A 19,561-nucleotide genomic window follows, 5' to 3' on the forward strand; every position below is an offset into this window, starting at 1 on the left:
TATACTTTTATTTTTTATTTTTAATTTTAATTAAACTAATTATTTATCTTAATCTTAATATATAATTATTTATATTATAGAATAATTATTTTCATTATACATTCTTAATTATCTACTAATTACATTCTTCCTAAAATACCGTGTGTGTAACAGACACGGTATTGGGGACAGAGGGTACAAAAGCTATGGGACGAAGAGAGTAAAAAATATATAATTTAATTTAAAATATTTTTGGAGAACTTTTATTTGGAATACTTAAAAACAAGAATAAAAAAAAAAAAACTCACAAGCAATTTAAAGGCAGAGTTAATGGAATGGGCCAAACCTCGAAATTTTCTTCTAGTGATCCAAAAATGGCGGATCAGATTGGATGAATGGGGTGGGCTTTGAAGCTTCTGCTACCCAACCACTTTCTCCTCAGCTGTTCTGCTCTGCTCATCACTGCTGCCGCCATTAATGCACCTTGTTATTTGTTTTCTTCTTCTTCTTCCTTATTATTAACCTGTTCAGTATTTAATGCAGTCTTCCTTCCTCCACATGGATGTTAGTTGGATCCATCAGAAATATTTATTGCTCCTTCCCTCTCTCAATCAGAAAGCAATTAAAATTCCTTTGACAAACAACTTGTTATTGTTGAGCATTTTCGGTTGAAGATTATTATTATTGTATGCAGGAATTACTGGTTACCTTGTCGTACTGCAGTTGCTGTGGACGATTTTGTGAACTGTTGATGGATTAGCTAGCTTAGCTATTTAATCAATCATGGCGGAGGTTGGTTGTTGGTGTTGAAACTTTTGAGAGATTCTCTCTGAATATTGATTGGGAACTGGAAGCTCAACCATCATTGCTGCTGCGCCATTAATGGCGTCTGATTCCTGCAATTATGATTTTCCAACAGTATTTCGCATCAATTTAATCATGAATGTGATGTTGATGTACCGAGTTTAGTGGCTAGATTAATTTCTGTATATATAGATATATATGTTTGTGTTTGATTCTAATCTGGAAGTGAAGTGAAGAAATAGCAGAGGTTATGGTTATGGAAGGTAGGGAGATCAAATCACCTGAAGTTCTGCCGGAGACGCCTCTCGGCGTCGGAGATTGTCACCGGAGGAAGAGGCTGGGGATGTACTTTCTCGAGTCCGACGACCGGAGGACGGCGCTCGGCGGAGGATACACCGGCGGTGGATCGACGCCGGTGAACATCCATGGAAAGCCTCTCTCGGAGCTCCAAATTAACAAAACCGGCGGCTGGATTGCTGCATTCTTCATCTTCGGTATACATAAGCATATACAGATACACATATATATATATATATATAGATCGGTGATCTATAGGTTTAGTTGAAGGTTTATTGATCAATTTGAGGATTGGGGGAAACTGAAACCCTACTTTCGAATCTCGATTCGAAAATTTATATTTACAGGTAATGAAATGGCGGAGAGAATGGCTTACTTCGGTTTGTCGGTGAACATGGTGGCGTTCATGTTCTACGTGATGCACCGGCCGTTCGAGAGCTCGGCGAACGCCGTCAACAACTTCCTCGGAATCTCTCAGGCTTCGTCGGTGCTCGGCGGCTTCCTCGCCGACGCCTATCTCGGAAGGTACTGGACGATCGCCATTTTCACAACAATCTACCTTCTGGTAAGCAAATCAGCTCTGCAAATCATCTTCAAAATCACACCGATTTAATTTTAACCTAATTTGGTGAAACCTACCATTGGTGTTCGGTATCAATCAATCGATCGATCGATTCCGGAGGGGCTAGCAGGGATAACTCTGTGCGCAACAATGGCGGTTCTGACGCCGAGCCAGGAAAACTGCGACCAAATCGCGCTTCTATTAGGCAACTGCACGGCGGCGGAGCCATGGCAGATGCTGTACCTCTACGCGGCGCTGTACGTCACCGGATTCGGCGCCGCCGGAATCCGCCCCTGCGTGTCGTCGTTCGGCGCGGATCAATTCGACGAGAGGAGCGAGGATTACAAGGAGCATTTAGACAGGTTCTTCAATTTCTTCTACCTGTCGGTGACGGTGGGGGCGATTGTGGCGTTCACGGCGGTGGTATATATACAGATGAGTCACGGTTGGGGGTCGGCGTTCGGGTCGCTGGCGATCGCCATGGGAATGTCGAATTTGGTGTTCTTCGTGGGGACGCCTTTGTATAGGCACAAGCTGCCCGGGGGCAGCCCGCTGACGCGGGTGGCGCAGGTGGTGGTGGCGGCGTTTAGGAAGAGGAAGGCGGCGTTCGAGAGCAGTGAGATTGTTGGATTGTATGAGGTTCCCGGGAAGAAATCCGCCATTAAAGGCAGCAGCAAGATTGCTCATACTGAGGATTTCAGGTACACATCTGGTTTTTTTTTTTTTTTTTTTTTTTTTTTCATGCATTTTTGGCCGGGTTTTTGTTTGGAGGATTTTGGGACTTTTTTAGGGTGTGTTATTGCAATAATTTTATTTGTTTATCTATTTTTATTAACATATTTTTTATTAATATTATAAAATATATATATATATTTTTAATTCTTTTTATTTCTACTTATTCCACATAATTTATCTTTTTTTTAATTAAAAATATAATTATATATTTTAATTATATTTTAAAATTTATGATTTATATTTTTTTTTTATTTTGATTAAACTATTTAGTAGTCTTAATTTTAATTTTAATATGTATATTTTTATTATATTATAATTATTTTTATTAATATATTTTTTAATTAATTAGTAATTACATAAAATATAAAATTTAGTGTCCAACTAAACTAGACAAATTAGTTAGGATAGAGAGTAATAAAAAAGTATTCCATTTGTCAGGTGCAAATATAACTATTTTTTTTTTATGTAAATTTTAATATATTAGTATTCTATAATTAATAATACTCTATCCAACTCAAAACAAGATGAATATGAAAATTAAAAAATTAATAGTATTGTATTAAAATTGTTACGATGCTGATTTTTTAAAATATGCATAATATATACAAATAGTCATACCATTATTGCATACGATACATGATCTATGTAATAAATGCATGTATTATTTGTTCATAGTTACAAGTGTGCTTGTATGAGATTATAATATGTCTGGTTAGATTATATGTTGTATTTGTATTATATTAATATATATACTTTGCATTATCGGTTCAAACACATTATTGAATTTTATATTCTAGCAACCTCCGCCGTATATATTATATATTTTTAAAAAATACAAGTTATGTAAATTAAACTTAAAGTAAACTAATTTTAGTGAAATACCCTATGGCTGTTTTTGTTTGGGAATTTGAATTTTGAATTGAGATTTGAATAGTAAAAATTTTGAATTTGAATAGTTGTATGATGTGATATAAATAAGTGTTGATGTGATATTTTGAATGTAAAACTGATTTTTAGTATAATATAAAAAATGAAAAATAGAGGTTTGATTTGATATTTTTAGTGGAAAAAATTGGATGAACAGTGGATTTAAAATCCAACAAACACACTGTTTCTTACTAAACTTTTGTTTAGAAAAAAAAAACTTTAAAATTTTAAAATAGTAAAACTAATTCGATCTAATATTTTATAAAAAAAAAAAAAAAATTTAATACGATCTTTTAAAAATTTCGAATATCTTCAAAATGCAGTATTAATTGTTTAAACACAGCCGTGTTTGAATATACGCAGATGCTTGGACAAGGCGGCGCTAAAACTCAAGGAAGACGGCGTCGACCCGAGCCCGTGGAAGCTTTGTACCGTAACCCAAGTCGAGGAGATCAAAATCCTCGTCAAACTCCTCCCGATCCCAGCGTGCACGATCATGCTAAACCTCATATTAACCGAGTTCCTCACGCTATCGGTCCAACAAGCCTACACGATGAACACGCACATGGGCCAGCTGAAGCTCCCCGTCACGTGCATGCCCGTGTTCCCGGGCCTCAGCATCTTCCTCCTCCTTTCCCTCTACTACTCCGTCTTCGTCCCACTATCCCGTCGAATCACGGGCCACCCGCACGGCGCGTCCCAATTGCAGAGAGTGGGGATCGGTCTAGCCGTGTCGATCGTGTCCGTCGCGTGGGCTGGGATTTTCGAAAAATATCGACGGCAATACGCCGTCAAGCACGGGTATGAGGCGAGTTTCTTGACCCCGATGCCGGATTTGAGCGCGTACTGGTTGCTGATACAGTATTGTCTTATTGGGATAGCGGAGGTCTTTTGTATCGTCGGTTTGCTCGAATTTTTGTACGAGGAGGCGCCCGATGCTATGAGAAGTATCGGGTCGGCTTACGCCGCCGTCGCCGGCGGTTTGGGGTGCTTTGCGGCGACGATACTTAATAATATCGTGAAATCCGTGACAGAGAATCCCGCCGAGAGACGGCCGTCGTGGCTGTCGCAGAATATTAACACCGGCCGGTTCGACTACTTCTATTGGCTTCTTACGGTGTTGAGTGTTCTTAACTTTTGTGCGTTCTTGTATGCGGCGCATAAATATCAGTACCGGGAGAAGGAGGTTTCGGGGAAAAAGGTAGAACAAAATTTGTAACTACGGAAAAACGTACATTGGGTTCGTGAATTTTTATGTGCTCGGCGAGAAACGCCGGAGCGTAATGGCTGGGGGAGAGATTTCTGGGACGTTTAGTCGAATAGAGAGACTTACACACACTCTTTAATTTTATACATGGATTGATTGTTTGTTGGTGGATATTATCACTTGTTATGTTTAAACTTTGTTGTTGAATTAAACAATTGAGTGCATTGTAAGGGTGTATTTTTTGGAAATTGAATTTAGTTTTTTTATATGTTATTACAATGTTATTTATAAAATACACTATTTTCTATTCCTCATTCGTCTCATATATAATGTCATAAAAAAGTTAGCCATAAAAAGGTTAGCGTAGATAAAAAAAAAAACTTAGGAAAAATATGATCAATAAATATATTAGTAAAATTATTATAGTACCATACAAAATAACTAATTAGTATAATTAAAATTACACAATAATAAATTATAAAATTTAGAATATGTAATTTTATTTTATTTTATTTAAATAATATGAGATATATGGCAGATAGAAACATCAATCGTGACCTAACATATGGAACCAAAGAAGTATAAAATATTATATTCAAGGTTTTGTGTGAATTAAAATCCAAAATAAAATACTCCCTCCGATCCGCAAAAATTAGAACATTTGGGTCCGACGGAGATTAAGAAAAATAAATATTTTATTGAAAAAAACGATAAAAAGTAAAAATGTAATTGAAGATATTTTTGGAAAGTAAGTTACAAATTTTAAAAAAAATGAGGAAAATGAATGTAATAAAAGTAGTGACATTTATTGTAAACAAGTGTTAAATAAAGAATAATAATTAAATGTTGATTTGATGACTTGCCAAAATTAATATTGGGGTAAATTCAGGCGCACAAACTAAAAAGAAAAAGTGAGAGTAAATTTGACAGAAGGAGAGAGTATTATAAAATTTAATAACTGTTATATTTTATCGATAGAAGACTATGATAGATAAAGTTAAAATATAAATATTGATATAAATAAGTATAAATTTAAGGATATTTATAATATGTTATCGGTCATACACACATTTTATGTTTGGACAACAAAAAATAACATAATGTATAGTTATCGACGGAACAAGATTATAGTTTTTTGAATAACATTTTCGTATAAGAATAAAAAACTAAATCTAAATTAACACATTCATAATATGAAGATGTAATAACATAGTCGTGCAAGAAAAAGTAATTGTTTTGGTTTTGGGTTTTGATTTTGATTTTGAATAGTAAAATTTTGAATTGAAATAGTTGTTTGATGTAATATAAATATGTGTTGATGTGATGTTTTAATGTAAAATTAGATTTTAGTGTAACAAAATAAATAAGAATTGAGTGTGTGATTTGATATTTTTTGAGGGAAAAGAAAATTGAAATAGTAAAATCGGGGCTAAAATCTTACAAGTAAACAAATAAGTGATGGTCTCTAAGATACGCCCGATAAATGATCTAAAAAGATGCAAAATGCAATTAGTAATTATTCCTAAAAAGATCGAATTCGAAGATTTTCTTTTACCTCGCGGTTCTTTCACAAGAGCCGGGCTTTAGATGATTCGTATCCATTAGTTCGTAGCTTCTTTCATTCAGAAATACGACATTACCTGCTCGAGAACGAACAAATCAGAAATGTGAGATTAAGATCTTAAGTACATACATACATGATTATTCATAACGGCACGACAGACTATCCGTGATTCAGAAAAGTCGGGGAACTTATTGAATTCCATAGGCTAGTCGAGCAGTGTTAGGTCACAGCAGCATTGGCCCTCCGAGTAGGCCTTTTAGTCGAGGTTCCATGAAACCATCTTCAAATTTAGAGTTATATTTGGTATCGGCCTTTGCATCGCTCTTCTTATCAAAACAATACACGGGGGCTTGCCAATATGGATCTTCGAGCGCAGCGCCAACTTCAAACGTCATTACGTGGATCGATCTTCCTACGGTGATAGATGAAAATGCATCAAATATATGACAATTCCAAGAGTATTATTATTATCAAGCCAAAATCATCACTAGTTTGTTTTTTGTGATTTCGAATCAAAATCAAAACCTATTGACTTTGCACGGTTCTCAATAAAAATATATTATTTTTTTCATAAAATATCATATTAAAATATTATTTAAATAAAAACTTAAATCAACACTTTATTTCAATTCAATATCAAACCACAACCAAACAAACTGTCAGTTCATATGATTTATCCAGTAAAAATAAACAGTATTATTTTCTCTCACAAAATATCATATTAAAATACTTTTTAAACTTTAAACCAAACTTCAAATTCAAACCAAAAGCAAACAAACACAATATTTTCTATCCAATTACACTTTTTTTTTTACTTACATTTACAAAATTGTTTTTGCACTAATCACAAAAAAAAGGATAAAAAATATTACTTCAAAATTTAGTGTGTTCTTTTTACTTTTTTTCTCCTAAAGTTTTCCCAAAAAAATTAATACATTACACAAATTTATTATCTTTATATTACTTACACAATTCCCTATACCACACATAGAAAAAAATCCCTTCAAACTATTTCACACAACCACACGCTACATCGAAAAACATATTCTATTCTAACTTTATACTATTCCTAAACCAACACAAAAATTCCAAAACACATTTAAATGGAACATTAATTTTTCTGGAGAAGAACTGATATTAAGGATCAAGAAAATTCAAGGCTAGGCCTCCATCTTTGTCTCAATGTAAGGAAATTTCACTATCACTTGCTTGTCTTAAACTCTACCGTTATTCATGACAGCTGCTTTAGGAAAATGACAGGGAAACGAACGATTTTATTAGCTGTAAATCGACATCTAGTGTGAGATGGACATCCACTTTACATGGCCATTGTCCAAACTACAAGTCACCAATTTTATGAAATCATTTTCATACATATTCGATACTCTTCCGTGAACAAACTGTAAAGTTTAAACCAATCTTAGCTACATTACTCAGTCACTATAGGTTTGCTAAATCCTGCCCAAGCTTGTTTTTATTAAATTAGTAACATCGAACATCTGTAACAATTCCAGCAGAAGAACAACAATTCTGAAGTAAATCTTGTTAATGGAACATAATTTACTCAAACAATGGTTAGGATTCAAGAAATATCCTCACTAACAATGATCAAATTGCAGAAACAGATTTCACAATATTGATATCCTGATAGGATTCCATTCCAAGACGCCCATTATCAATTATGTTATCAAAAACAGGCCTAAAAGATAAGACTATACCAAAAGCCATAGCTAAAATACCTAATGTGTTCTTCTATAACACAACATTTGTGCTTCTTTTGTTGATGAAATGTTTGCATTTCAAGCTGGTGAGTTAACTGTTCATAGACTCCATCGATTTCCAAGTAAAACACAATCACACTGACTAATTTCGAAAAGTATAAAAAAACTTGTCGAAAACTTCAATTGATAGTCCGAACAAGCTTGCAGATGATAATTTTAATGGTAAAACGAAATTCAAGGCATTGTATCACTCACCAGTGTAGAAAACCCAATGTACAGGCCTTTTGGTGACGACATCCTCATAATACTTAATGAATTCAACTTTCGTCCAAACGTTGCACAAGAAGCCGTCGACATATTCCTGACCTAGGTATTCGGCGCCGTCCAGCCAGTTAGGGCGAAGAATTCCGACTTCGAGCTGAGCGGAGCTGCACTCCTTGTTCGAATCCAGAGTGTAGAAAAACGATGTGCCATTGTTCCACTCCAGATCGTACAATTTCTTGCCCAATTGGTCCTGTATGATGTTGAAGTTGCGGCCGTTTGGCCAATCGTACCAGAGGTCAATGAGTGAGAGCGATCCGCTGTAGTTAACGTAGAGAATGGAGTGAAATTGGAGCGGCCACACCGCCGGCTTCGGGACCTCCGCAGAGCATGCGACGGCGGCGAGCGACAGTAGCAGGAAAAGGACATAGCCGGAGGTGGAAGCCATTGGCGCCGCCGATAAAATGAGTGAATGGATTGGGTTGAGCTCAGTTAGATAGATTATAAATATATATTTTCATTTTATTTTATTTTATTTTATTTTTGTTTCGTCAGTTAAATTTATTTTTAAGATTTTTTAAATTTAAATTTAAATTTTATTATTAAATCTTCAAAGATATATTTACTATTTCTTTTATTTTTATTATTTCATAAAAATATATTATTTTTTTAATATACTAAAGGGTGTGTTTGTTTGGGGGATTTAATAAGATTTCTACTATTCATCCAATTTTTTTCCACCAAAAACATCAAATCAAACACCTATTTTTCATTTTTTATATTATACTAAAAATCAATTTTACATTCAAAACATCACATCAACACCTATTTATATCACATCATACAACTATTTAAATTCAAAATTTTTACTATTTAAATCCCAACTCAAAATCCAAACCCCCCAAACAGCATTATACTCCTTTCTTCTGTCTACTAATGTAATTTTTTGTTTTATTTGAAATTTTCAATAATTACTTTTTTTATTTTTATTTTTATACATAAATTTTATTATTTTATTTTATTTTTTATTTATTACTATTTTTAATATCTACCTTAAAATAAAGAATAATTTGTTTATTTTTTTTATTTATTTACTATTTTTAATATCTACCTTAAAATAAAGAATAATTTGTCTATTTATAATTACAAAACAATTATAAAAAAAACTGTATAAACATAATTTTGGACAAAAAAAATTAGATTGGGAAAGTATATACTAAGAAAAGTATTATATTACACATATTAAAAATTGTATTGATTTAGGTGAACAAAGTGTGTATTTTTTTTTTTTTCAAAACAACCAAATACTTCTATTAATATTCTATAATATAAAAATAATAATTTTTGTATAATATATATTATAAATTGTATAATATTTATTATATTAGATAGATACAATTACTAAATTATAAAATAATATTTTTGTTTTGAGACAAATGAAAATGAAAAATGCTACAATTCTTACGAGACAAAGGGAATATGACTTGAATATTTTCAATAATTTGTCTTATCATAATATTATCAGAGTGTCCGAGCCGGTCATATAAAATTATAAAATTTATAGATTTTTAATCTAACAAATATGTTTCAATTAAATTCAATTTTATATAATATAATTCAGAAGACAGTGAAAGTGAAAGACAATATTCTCTGCACTGTTGGTTTATTAATAAATTTTGAAATTACCAAAAATTTATTATTTGAGTCAGTTGATGTCTTCGCATTATTACATATGATATTAACATCATTTTTTTAAAAGAATTTATGTTTGTGAAATATTTTTTATACTTTAAGATAGTATACATTGACGCACTATTATCAATAAGAAGCATATTGTCTATGTTATTATTATTGTGAGACATTTAATATTCATATATATGTATATATTTTTTCTTGAAATATTTTGGCAAAATTTAAACAGTACTATAATGTCTTATTTGTATCCTAACAAAACTTCGAAATAATTTTTTTTGGAACACAAAATTCGTAATTCTTTTACTAACTAAAAAATACAAAATAAAAACATTATTTTTATATTAGCATTTTTCGACAAAGTATCATGTTAATAACATGTTATGTGATATATATATAATATAATATAATAATAACATTGTTTTATATATTATATTAATTTTTTATAAAATATTTTATGTTTTAATTTTTATAATTTTTATTAAATTAATTAATTAATTATTTTAATTTTAATTTTAATTATTTATATTATATTATTGTGGTTATATTTCATCACAAATCAAGATATTTATACACAAGGATCAATGTGACTAGTCATCAATGATAGTGCCACATGGTTAAGCTATTTAGACGACACCTATATTAAATAATGCTTCACAACATGAACAAAATTTTACGAGGAGAGCATATATATCTACATAAAAGACTAGAGGGGTAAAATTGTCAACCCAAATTTCTGACCCAAGGTTTCAACTACACATATATATAAGGCATCGTCAAAACCCTAGAATTCAGATTCCAGCATTCTCTTCGCTGCACTTCCTCAAAGTTTCTCATCGTCTCCCGGCGCCGCGTTCTTTGGATCGAAGATGGTAAACTTTCCAACCGGCTGTTGAGTAATTCGATTTTTGTTTCCCGTTTTGTTGGTAATCCGATAATTGATTCTCGTGAATAGGTTCTCTCAAACGATTACGATTTGCTCAACCCCCCGGCGGAGCTTGAGAAGAAGAAGCACAAGCTCAAGCGTCTTGTCCAATCACCGAATTCCTTCTTCATGGTACTCTCTCTGTTCTTTTTTTTTTGGTGGATTTCATGTCTTACATCTCAATTTTTATTTTATTTTTTGAATTTTTGTGTATGTTCTGAGTATTTTCTTTTGTATTTATTTGTTGATTGATTCTGCTTGTAGGACGTCAAGTGTCAGGGTTGCTTTAACATGTGAGTTGTTTCTAAAGCTATATTATCTGATTTCTGGAATTGATGCGTTGATCTTTTAGTCTAATTGTTTTCGGCCTGTGTGCAGTACCACTGTCTTCAGCCATTCTCAAACAGTTGTGGTGTGCGGCAACTGCCAGACGGTGCTGTGTCAACCCACAGGCGGTCGGGCTAGACTCACCGAGGGATGCTCCTTCAGGAAAAAGGGTGACTGATGGGCATGGTGATTTTCACTTCTGCCTGCATTCTTGTGATAGTCAGATGATAGTCTAGATGTTCCCTAGTGAGAATGTGGGCCTTGTGTTTTTGAGTTGGAATTTTGAGTATTTTGGTTTCTAATATATAGACAAGTTTAAGAAGTGACTGAAAATGTTATGCTACTACGTTTAATTTTGGAAATGAGAATGTTAATTTTAAGGATACATCTCCTTTGTTTTGTATAATTACTTCCACTTGCTCTTGAATCATTGCTGCTTGTTTATTTTCTGTGCCTTGTTTGGTTTTGATTAGTTAGTTAGTTCGTCAAATTTGTCTAGGACGTGTAGACTATTATGCATCAGCATTATATGCCTAGTTCCTAATCTAGTTACCATTACTAATCCTTTTCTATGAAAAAGGGCATTGATATTAATGTTTTTCGATAATGTTTTTCGAACTGAGACTTGTGCGAGGTGGGGATGGATCACTGTTATAATGGTATGCCATCAAATTGTTGCTTGCTTTTGAAGCCTCTGGATCTTGTTTGATGGTAGGTTTTCGATAATATGCATGTCCCGTCTCTTTAACATTAGATATTCAAACTTACAATGTGTCATATTTTCCATAACTCTGTAAAGCATATTGCTAGGAGGTGAAGAGGGTACTACATGTTTGAGCGTGTGAAACTATGGTTGTGTAGTAAATGATTTATAGTGTTGCAGGGAAACTGATTTTGGGGTTATGTTTTATTCTGCTATAAATTTATTGTTTGTTCTTTATATGGACATTGTATGACAATGATGAGAAATGTGAAACTTGGATTGATTCTTCAAGATTGTGGGATGCACCACAGTCAGCTTTATTCTTGATTTACACATCAAAGCACAATGCTTTTTGTGGAGTTGGTTTTGTGGGCTTTTGTATTTGTTTACTTCCCCAAAAATGTAGTTGAAGGTTTGAGGCTGGATTGCTTGATTTTGCCACAGAATTGGGACACTATTCCTGGAAAAGTTTAAAATGAAAATGATAAATCAAAATGTTTTTTTTTTTTTTTTTTTTTTTTTTAGCTGTGACAGAGGTGTTGGCAACAATTTTGCAATCAAGGGACTTAACTCGAGCTGTGTGGAGTTTTCGGAACTTAAAAGCTGGCTGGATCCTTGCATTTCAAATGGTACATTACTAATTCCAAACTTGATTCATTGTTAATTTGATACTTGAGCTCTGGCTTCTGATAATAAACATGTGTGTTTCTTTCTATTTGGTTTGGATCGAGTTTGAAATGTGTTCTTTATTTAAATAATATTTGATACGATATTATGTGATAGAAAAAAGTGTCTATAAAAGTGTTTTTTTTGTTGAGGGAATGTGGGGTTCAACTAGTAAAATTCTTTGTAGAGACTGAAAAGAAACACAGCATAGTCTAAAAAATGTTAACATAGACAGTCTGGCATAGTGTGCTTTCATAGTAATTGATATGATTTAAATTGATGTTTTTAAGTATGGTGATAAGATAAAATTGATGCAAGTGGGTTGGCAAGGCCTCGGGTTTGAAATGGTTTGGCCAAAATCGTAGAGATTTGGCCGAATTGGCTTGTAGCCAATTATTGTGGCGGCAGGGCCGGTCCTAGATTGGTTTATGACTAATAGTATTTCTTTTGTTGCATAACCTTATAGGTTTCGGTTTGGTTTGGTTTGGTTTGGTTCGAATTGGATTGGTCCCGACTCTTTAAACTAGAACTTGACTATTACTAGGCTTAGCCAAAGAAATGCTAAAATTAATAAAATTATAGTTGGCTGAGGATAATACATACATTTTAATCAATTAAACTATACATGTAATTATGATAGATAAAATAGCGTTATTCATTTCAATCACTTGAGGTAAACACACACACATACATTGTTATAGAATATACACAATTACTATTTGAATACTTAGGTCTGTTTGGTCATCAATTTTAGATTGTGTTGTGGAATATTATGATGTTTTGTTAATGTTAGGGTTATTAGTTGAAGTGATTTAAAAATCTTATTTCAAGAAAGTATATTTGATGTGAATGTCCTTTTTGTAAAGAAAACATGGTCATGCATTATTACGATAAATCAATGTTAAATATCAATTAATTATTTATTTATTTATTTATTTTTATATTATATTTAAAACATCAATTCATTATTAAGTTTTAAAATTTATTATCTTTATTATAGTTGTTGATTGGATAGAGATTATATGTTAAACCACATATAATAATACTCCCTTCGTCCATGTAATATGGGTGTATTGAGAAGTGTATTTAGTTAAAATAATTATTATATAGTAAACATAATTATTCATTAAAATTAAGATAGCTAAATAATTTAATTAAAATTAAAAAAAATCTAAAAATTAAAATTTAAAATGTAATTAAAGTGTATAATTATATTTCTAAGAAGGAAAGAACAAATTATGTGTGATAGAGCGGATATAATTTATAATATATATTTATATATATTGATATTGATGTAATTTTATATAGGACATTGTATTTTTTATTTCAAAATAATAACAATATTTATACATTCTATTTAAATAATAACAATCTAATAGTAATTCGCATTTCATTGTCAGTTAAGAAAATTTATTGATAAGTTTTCCAATTTTTTCCTGATGCTACGTGTTGAGGAAATTACAAAATTTAAACACTAACTATCGATGATACAGTGTTACAATAATTTTAAAGTGATCTCACGATGACACACAACAATATGCATATATAATTTTTTGATAAAACCAATACTCCCTTTCGTCCTATTTACCATGTTCACATTGCCGTTTCTGTCCGTCTTACGTTCAATGTCACTTTTTCTTTTTTCTTTTTTAAATTGATTGCACTTTAATTTCATTTTAAATTTTTTATTTTAAATTTTAATTTTAATTAAATTAATAATGAGTTATCTTAATTTAAAATTATTATTATTATAATAGGATAATTATTTTCACGAATATATTTTTAATTATCTACTAATTATATTTATCCAAAATTTTCGTATCTACAGTGATTCAGACATCCAACGTGGGACAGAGGGAGTACTCCGTTCACAAACTAATGTCCTACTTTTCTATTTGGGATGTACAACAACTGTTGTCCTATTTCTTTTTTTAAACACAAATTTTACATTTTTACTCTTCATTCATTTATTACTTTTAATTTTTACCATACAATTAAAGGCAAATTTATCGATTCATAATAAAAATATGATCACCTAAAAAACTGTGCAAATATACTCTATGAAAATAGAAATTCGATGGAAGAAGTATATAGTTGATACCTCGAATTATTTACATAAGAAACAGCTCCGCTGTCAATTAGAAGAAAGAGATTATCTTTGATTTTTGTTTTCAATTTCTTTTTTATAAAAATATAGATTCTCGGTATCAATTAGAAGTATTATTTCTCAAAAATATTCTTTTCTTATTTTGTTATTGCAGTAAAAATAATTATATAATATCATTTAATTTTTACATAAAATTTTTAAATATACCATTATACATACAATTAGTTTATAAATAATATTTTGAAGGCAAAATTGTCAAAAATATTTTATATATTTTCATCAACCAGTTACTCCCTTTTTAATTTACTATAAAATTCTAAAAAATTTATTTGCACTGACGAAGGGAGGGAATATTATTTATCTCACAAATATTACATTCCACTAAAAATTCAAAACCTAATACTCCCTCCGTCTCATTATTTATTTATTTGTTTTTTGCACGAAGTTTTAGAAATATTAGTATTATATTGGAATATAGTAGAAATAAAATAGAATATTAGTATTGTGTGATATAACAGTAATGGTATTTGTGTAATATATTTGAAATTGTAAGAGTATTTGTAATATTAGGAACATATTATATTTATTAAAAAAAAATGAATACTTTTGTTATAGGACATATTAAAATTAAAAAAAATGAATACTTTGTTATCAGACGGTTGGAGTATATTATAAGAAATTACATAAACTTTAAAGTTAAATTTATAAAATTAGTTACACTCCTTTTGCATATACACTTTTGTATGTTTTATATATTTTTCATCGACAATTTTTTCTTCTAAAATTTTCTCTTGTGAATATCACATTAAATACTAAGTTTATTATTATTGTTTTTTTGGTAAAACTTTTCTGAACTCAGCTGAATGAAAAAATGCAAAATTGAAAATTTAGTACCTAAACACTGTTTGGTCATCATCCATTCAGATATTATTTAGAATTATATTATAATATAAAAATTATCTAACCCAAAGACAAGAAATAAATAAATAAATAAGACTGCGTTTGTTTTGTATGGAAAATTGAATGGCGATGAACCAAAATTCCCGACAACGTTACAATGGGAAAAGTAAAACGACAAATGTGCGAAGAAAATTTCAACAACAGTGACAAAAAATTGAAAAACCACACATTTATAGGAATCCTAAAACCCGACAAGCCAAACATCCCCTTACCTTAAAATTTAGATAATTCGTAATATATATATATTTTTAAAAAATAATAGAAAAATGTAGATCAGAACCATCCTCCATACCCGCCGGAAAAGCTGCTTCTGGCGGGGTCCATGGCGGCGCCGCCGTCGTAGCTCAGGTAATTATCCGCCGCCGCCGCCGCCGCCGCGGCGCTGTCCACGCTCCGCCGCCCTTGTTCCAAATACCTCATATCATTCAGCACTCCATGTCCCATTTCCGACAGCACCGGCGGCTGCCCGGAGTACCAGCTGCTGGTAATGTCCGGCGGCAGCGGCGGCAGCTCGCTGCCGCCGCCACCTCCACCGCCGCCGCAGCCAATTATCTGATTTCCGTAATTACTCGTCTGGTGGTTCCAGGCGGTCTCCCCCGGCGTCAGGTGGAATCCCTGCGGCGGCGGAGGCGGCGCCGCCGTCTGCCTGGCGGCGGCGCAGTCGCCGAAGAAAAGCATGTTCTGGGAGGCGGCGGCGTCGTCGGGGAAAATCATGGAGAAGTCGTGGCGGCGGGAGGTTTCGTCGGGGGAGACGATGGAGGTGACGGCGGAGCCCGGGGGCATGTCGTAGTAGATGAAGTTGGTCCGGGCCCTGGAGCCCCGCATGGTCCTGGCGGCGCGGTCGTAGGCGAGGGCCGCCTCCTCGGCGGTGTCGAAGGTCCCGAGCCAGTGGCGCTCTTTGGTGGAGGGGTCTCGGATCTCGGCGGCGTATCGGCCCCAGGGGCGGCGGCGGACGCCGAGGAATCGGTTGGAGGAGGCCGGGTCTTGGGGGGTCCCGGACTTGTTTTTTTTGGGCTTGGGGGAAGGGGAGGAGGAGGAGCTTGGTCCGGGCCTGCTGCTTGAGCTGTCCATTGTGTATATATATAATAAAATGAGAGTTGACTTGATTTGACTTGACTTTGTCAGTAGATTTTCTGACAGTGGAAGAAGAAGAAGGTGAAGGAGAAGAAGAAAGCAATTGAAATGCAGAAGATGATGATGATGGAGACTTATTTCTTGATTGTGTGTTTTTGAAAAGTTGTTTGTGGCAGTTGATGAAATGTTTGGGGATTTAGGGGGGTGTTTAAATAGGGGGGTCTGAATTAATATTTTATATGTATTTAATTTATTTATAATAAAGCAAGGGACTTTATCTCTCTAAAACCCCTCTCTCTCTCTATATGTATATGTATATGTATGTAGTATTGGGATTGATTATCACATGGATCATGATTAGGCATTTGCATATTATGTGCTCTCTCAAATACACTAATCACATGAAGGAGCTATACCAACATCACCTTCAAATTTGTTAACATAAAATTATGAGTTTAAATTTTGGACCTTTACAAATTTAGCATATGGAGTTTTATAGAAAATTAAAAAATAATAGTATTTTATTACTCAGTGCAAATATATAAAAGATTTTGACATTTTTGTCTTTAATTTTTTTGTATAAAATAATTATGTAATTTATGTAAAAATCAAGGTATTTTAGTATTATTATATGATTATTTTTCTAAAATAAAAAATTAAAAATTATTTGAAATGAGACAGATGAAAATAGTATAAAATATTTTGAATTGAGACGGAGGAAATATGATTTATTTAGCATACAATATGTTATTTGTTTAGTATGATTTATCTTGCTAATTTAATCTATTGACAATTAAGTTTATGAATATACATAATTATGCAAGCTTAGACTCACCCTACGGTACCTAAAAATTATTTTCAACATAATTTATTGAATTAGTTAAATATTTATTTTATTTTCCAAATACTTTTATTAAATACAATTTTTTTTCTCTAAATCTTTGTTGGCATGTGATTCTTGTAGAATCCAATCATAGGCGGTACCATAACCAAAATATTATATATATATATATATAAATAGTTAAGGATGATCAATACATAAAATATGGATAATCAATATCAATTCCTAATATCATGTGACATGATGTGTAGTGTGCTGTAAGATTATGGGCGTGTTTTATTATGAGTTTGAAAAAAATTTGGTTTGAGTTTGGTAAAAAATAATATTTGATGGAATGTTTTGTAAAAAAAAAAATATATATATTTTTTTCGAAAAACGCAGAGTCTAAATAGTCAAATTTAAAAAAATATTGTTAAAGAAACATACCCTATATGTTATATAGATATTGTTATATTAACATATGTATGTGTTGTATATATAAACTAGTATTATCATAGATTGTCAATTGCAATTGTATTATACTCCCTAATGTCTTTTTGTTATGAATCGACAAATTTGCCTTTAATTGTATGGTAGAGATTAAAAGTAATAAATAAATGAAGGGTAAAAATATAAAATTTGTATTTAAAAAAAAAAAGAAATAGGACAATAGTTGTTTGACGTCTCAAATAAAAAAATAGGACATTAGTTTGTGGACGGAGAGAGTAGTAATGTAAATATTGATGTATATCTTATGTATTATCTCTTTATATTTCATGTACTGTATAATTTTATTTAATTTAGTGAGTAATGTATATATATATAATGTAAATAACTACGGCTATGTCTTTTTAGTCATGAGTTTGGAAAATTCATTGTGCTATTACTGTGGAAGTCTAATTAAGTCCCAAATCATCGTTCTTTAAGACAAAATCTGAAGTCTACATAAATAAGTTTTGATTTTTTCAAAACAGATAAATACACTTATGTCTGTACACTCATGCGGTAGTAGAATTAATTAACGATTTAACGTAATTATAAAATACAATTAAATAAAAATATATATAATATAGAATAAAATTTTATATAATACAAATAAATAAAAATATTTAATACAAACAAATACTTAAATCAAATTATTATTAATTATATAAATATAATTTAATACACTTTACATTACATTATTACCTATCAAATCAACATCTATTGAAACCCCTCAAACCAAAACAAAACCTATTAACCCAAATGAACGCATCTTTCCAAAACTACAAAAAAAATTTCAAATTCAACTCAAACCAAAACCAAATCTTTCCAAACTAATACCCAAGAATCACATCCTACAACTTTTTGCAGGTGAAGCTAGCTAGCTAAGAAGATGACCATGTAACGAATGTGGATGTATGATTCAATAAATACAATACGTGTATTTTTATGTATATATATATATATATATAGAGAGAGAGAGAGAGAGAGAGAGAGAAAGAGAGAGACGTGATTCAATGATGATTGATGCAGGTGAGGTAATGGATGGGGATCGATGGAAAGGATGATTGAAATAATGATTGGGAATCTCAATTCACCACTGATCGTGATCGATATATATATATATATGTATATAAATTGGGTAATGCCATCCATATATACGCCATTAATGTATTGAATTGGAGGTAGCTAGCAATGATTGGCAGGCAGGATCCCTCCATCATTAAACATTGCATTTCTTTAACTAAATTAACATTGAAATTCAATCACTAATTAATCAAATCAAATCCATATATATATATATATATATTGTATAGATGATGTGATGATTGATGAGATGATATAATCTGCAGCAGCTTAATTAACAAGAAAAACCTGCAATCTCATCATCGTCGTCTACAATAATCTAATCAAACCATACTGCAATAAATTATATATGTATATTGGAACACTATTGATGCATTGTAGCCCATGTGACATTCACATTAATAACACTTGATCTTCCTGTATTACACTTTTCCTGCTTTTTTAAATATTTCTTTCTTTTATTTTAATCTCTCTCTCTCTCTCTCTCTCTATATATATATATATATATACATGTGGTGTGTGCATTGCATTCCCTCCAAAAGATGATGCCATGAATTCAATCTTGAAACACATATTTTATATATATAGAGAGAGAGAGAGAGAGAGATGCATGGATTTGATTGAATTTAAGTGGGATCAAAGGGAAAAAAATATAGAGGAA

The 19,561-nt window shown here is 31.9% G+C and overlaps 4 protein-coding genes across 7 annotated transcripts; 2 read left to right on the top strand and 2 right to left on the bottom strand.

Annotated features, from left to right (window-relative positions):
- The first annotated feature begins 376 nt into the window (after positions 1 to 376).
- Positions 377 to 4,779, top strand: LOC127241318 (protein NRT1/ PTR FAMILY 6.1). Its single transcript, XM_051260300.1, has 4 exons — positions 377 to 1,277; positions 1,428 to 1,645; positions 1,763 to 2,343; positions 3,668 to 4,779. Exons 1-4 carry the CDS (start codon positions 1,034 to 1,036, stop codon positions 4,521 to 4,523), a joined length of 1,899 nt encoding a protein of 632 aa, XP_051116257.1. The 5' UTR covers positions 377 to 1,033; the 3' UTR covers positions 4,524 to 4,779.
- A 1,092-nt stretch (positions 4,780 to 5,871) lies between these two features.
- On the bottom strand, positions 5,872 to 8,549 carry LOC127241323 (uncharacterized protein At4g14100-like). Of its 4 annotated transcripts, XR_007836502.1 has the most exons (4): positions 8,052 to 8,549; positions 6,236 to 6,487; positions 6,067 to 6,151; positions 5,872 to 5,999 (listed from the first exon to the last, which is right to left on the bottom strand). XR_007836502.1 is itself a non-coding variant. In XM_051260308.1 (2 exons), the coding sequence occupies exons 1-2, from the start codon at positions 8,503 to 8,505 to the stop codon at positions 6,300 to 6,302; spliced, it is 642 nt and encodes a 213-aa protein (XP_051116265.1). In that variant the 5' UTR covers positions 8,506 to 8,549; the 3' UTR covers positions 5,872 to 6,299. The 4 variants fall into 4 exon arrangements, 1 of the variants encoding a protein (XP_051116265.1); XR_007836501.1 differs by having other exon boundaries at positions 5,872 to 6,151; XR_007836500.1 differs by having other exon boundaries at positions 6,067 to 6,487.
- Positions 8,550 to 10,461: 1,912 nt separating this feature from the next.
- On the top strand, positions 10,462 to 11,386 carry LOC127241326 (40S ribosomal protein S27-2-like). Its single transcript, XM_051260310.1, has 4 exons — positions 10,462 to 10,621; positions 10,705 to 10,806; positions 10,939 to 10,967; positions 11,053 to 11,386. Exons 1-4 carry the CDS (start codon positions 10,619 to 10,621, stop codon positions 11,177 to 11,179), a joined length of 261 nt encoding a protein of 86 aa, XP_051116267.1. The 5' UTR covers positions 10,462 to 10,618; the 3' UTR covers positions 11,180 to 11,386.
- Positions 11,387 to 15,356: 3,970 nt separating this feature from the next.
- Positions 15,357 to 16,758, bottom strand: LOC127241321 (ethylene-responsive transcription factor LEP-like). The gene has a single exon (XM_051260306.1). It carries the CDS (start codon positions 16,506 to 16,508, stop codon positions 15,711 to 15,713), a length of 798 nt encoding a protein of 265 aa, XP_051116263.1. The 5' UTR covers positions 16,509 to 16,758; the 3' UTR covers positions 15,357 to 15,710.
- Positions 16,759 to 19,561: the final 2,803 nt, after the last annotated feature.

Source organism: Andrographis paniculata, unplaced genomic scaffold, assembly GCF_009805555.1.
Source record: "Andrographis paniculata isolate CXL003 unplaced genomic scaffold, ASM980555v1 Contig82END, whole genome shotgun sequence".
In the NCBI taxonomy this organism is placed as follows: Eukaryota; Viridiplantae; Streptophyta; class Magnoliopsida; order Lamiales; family Acanthaceae; genus Andrographis; species Andrographis paniculata.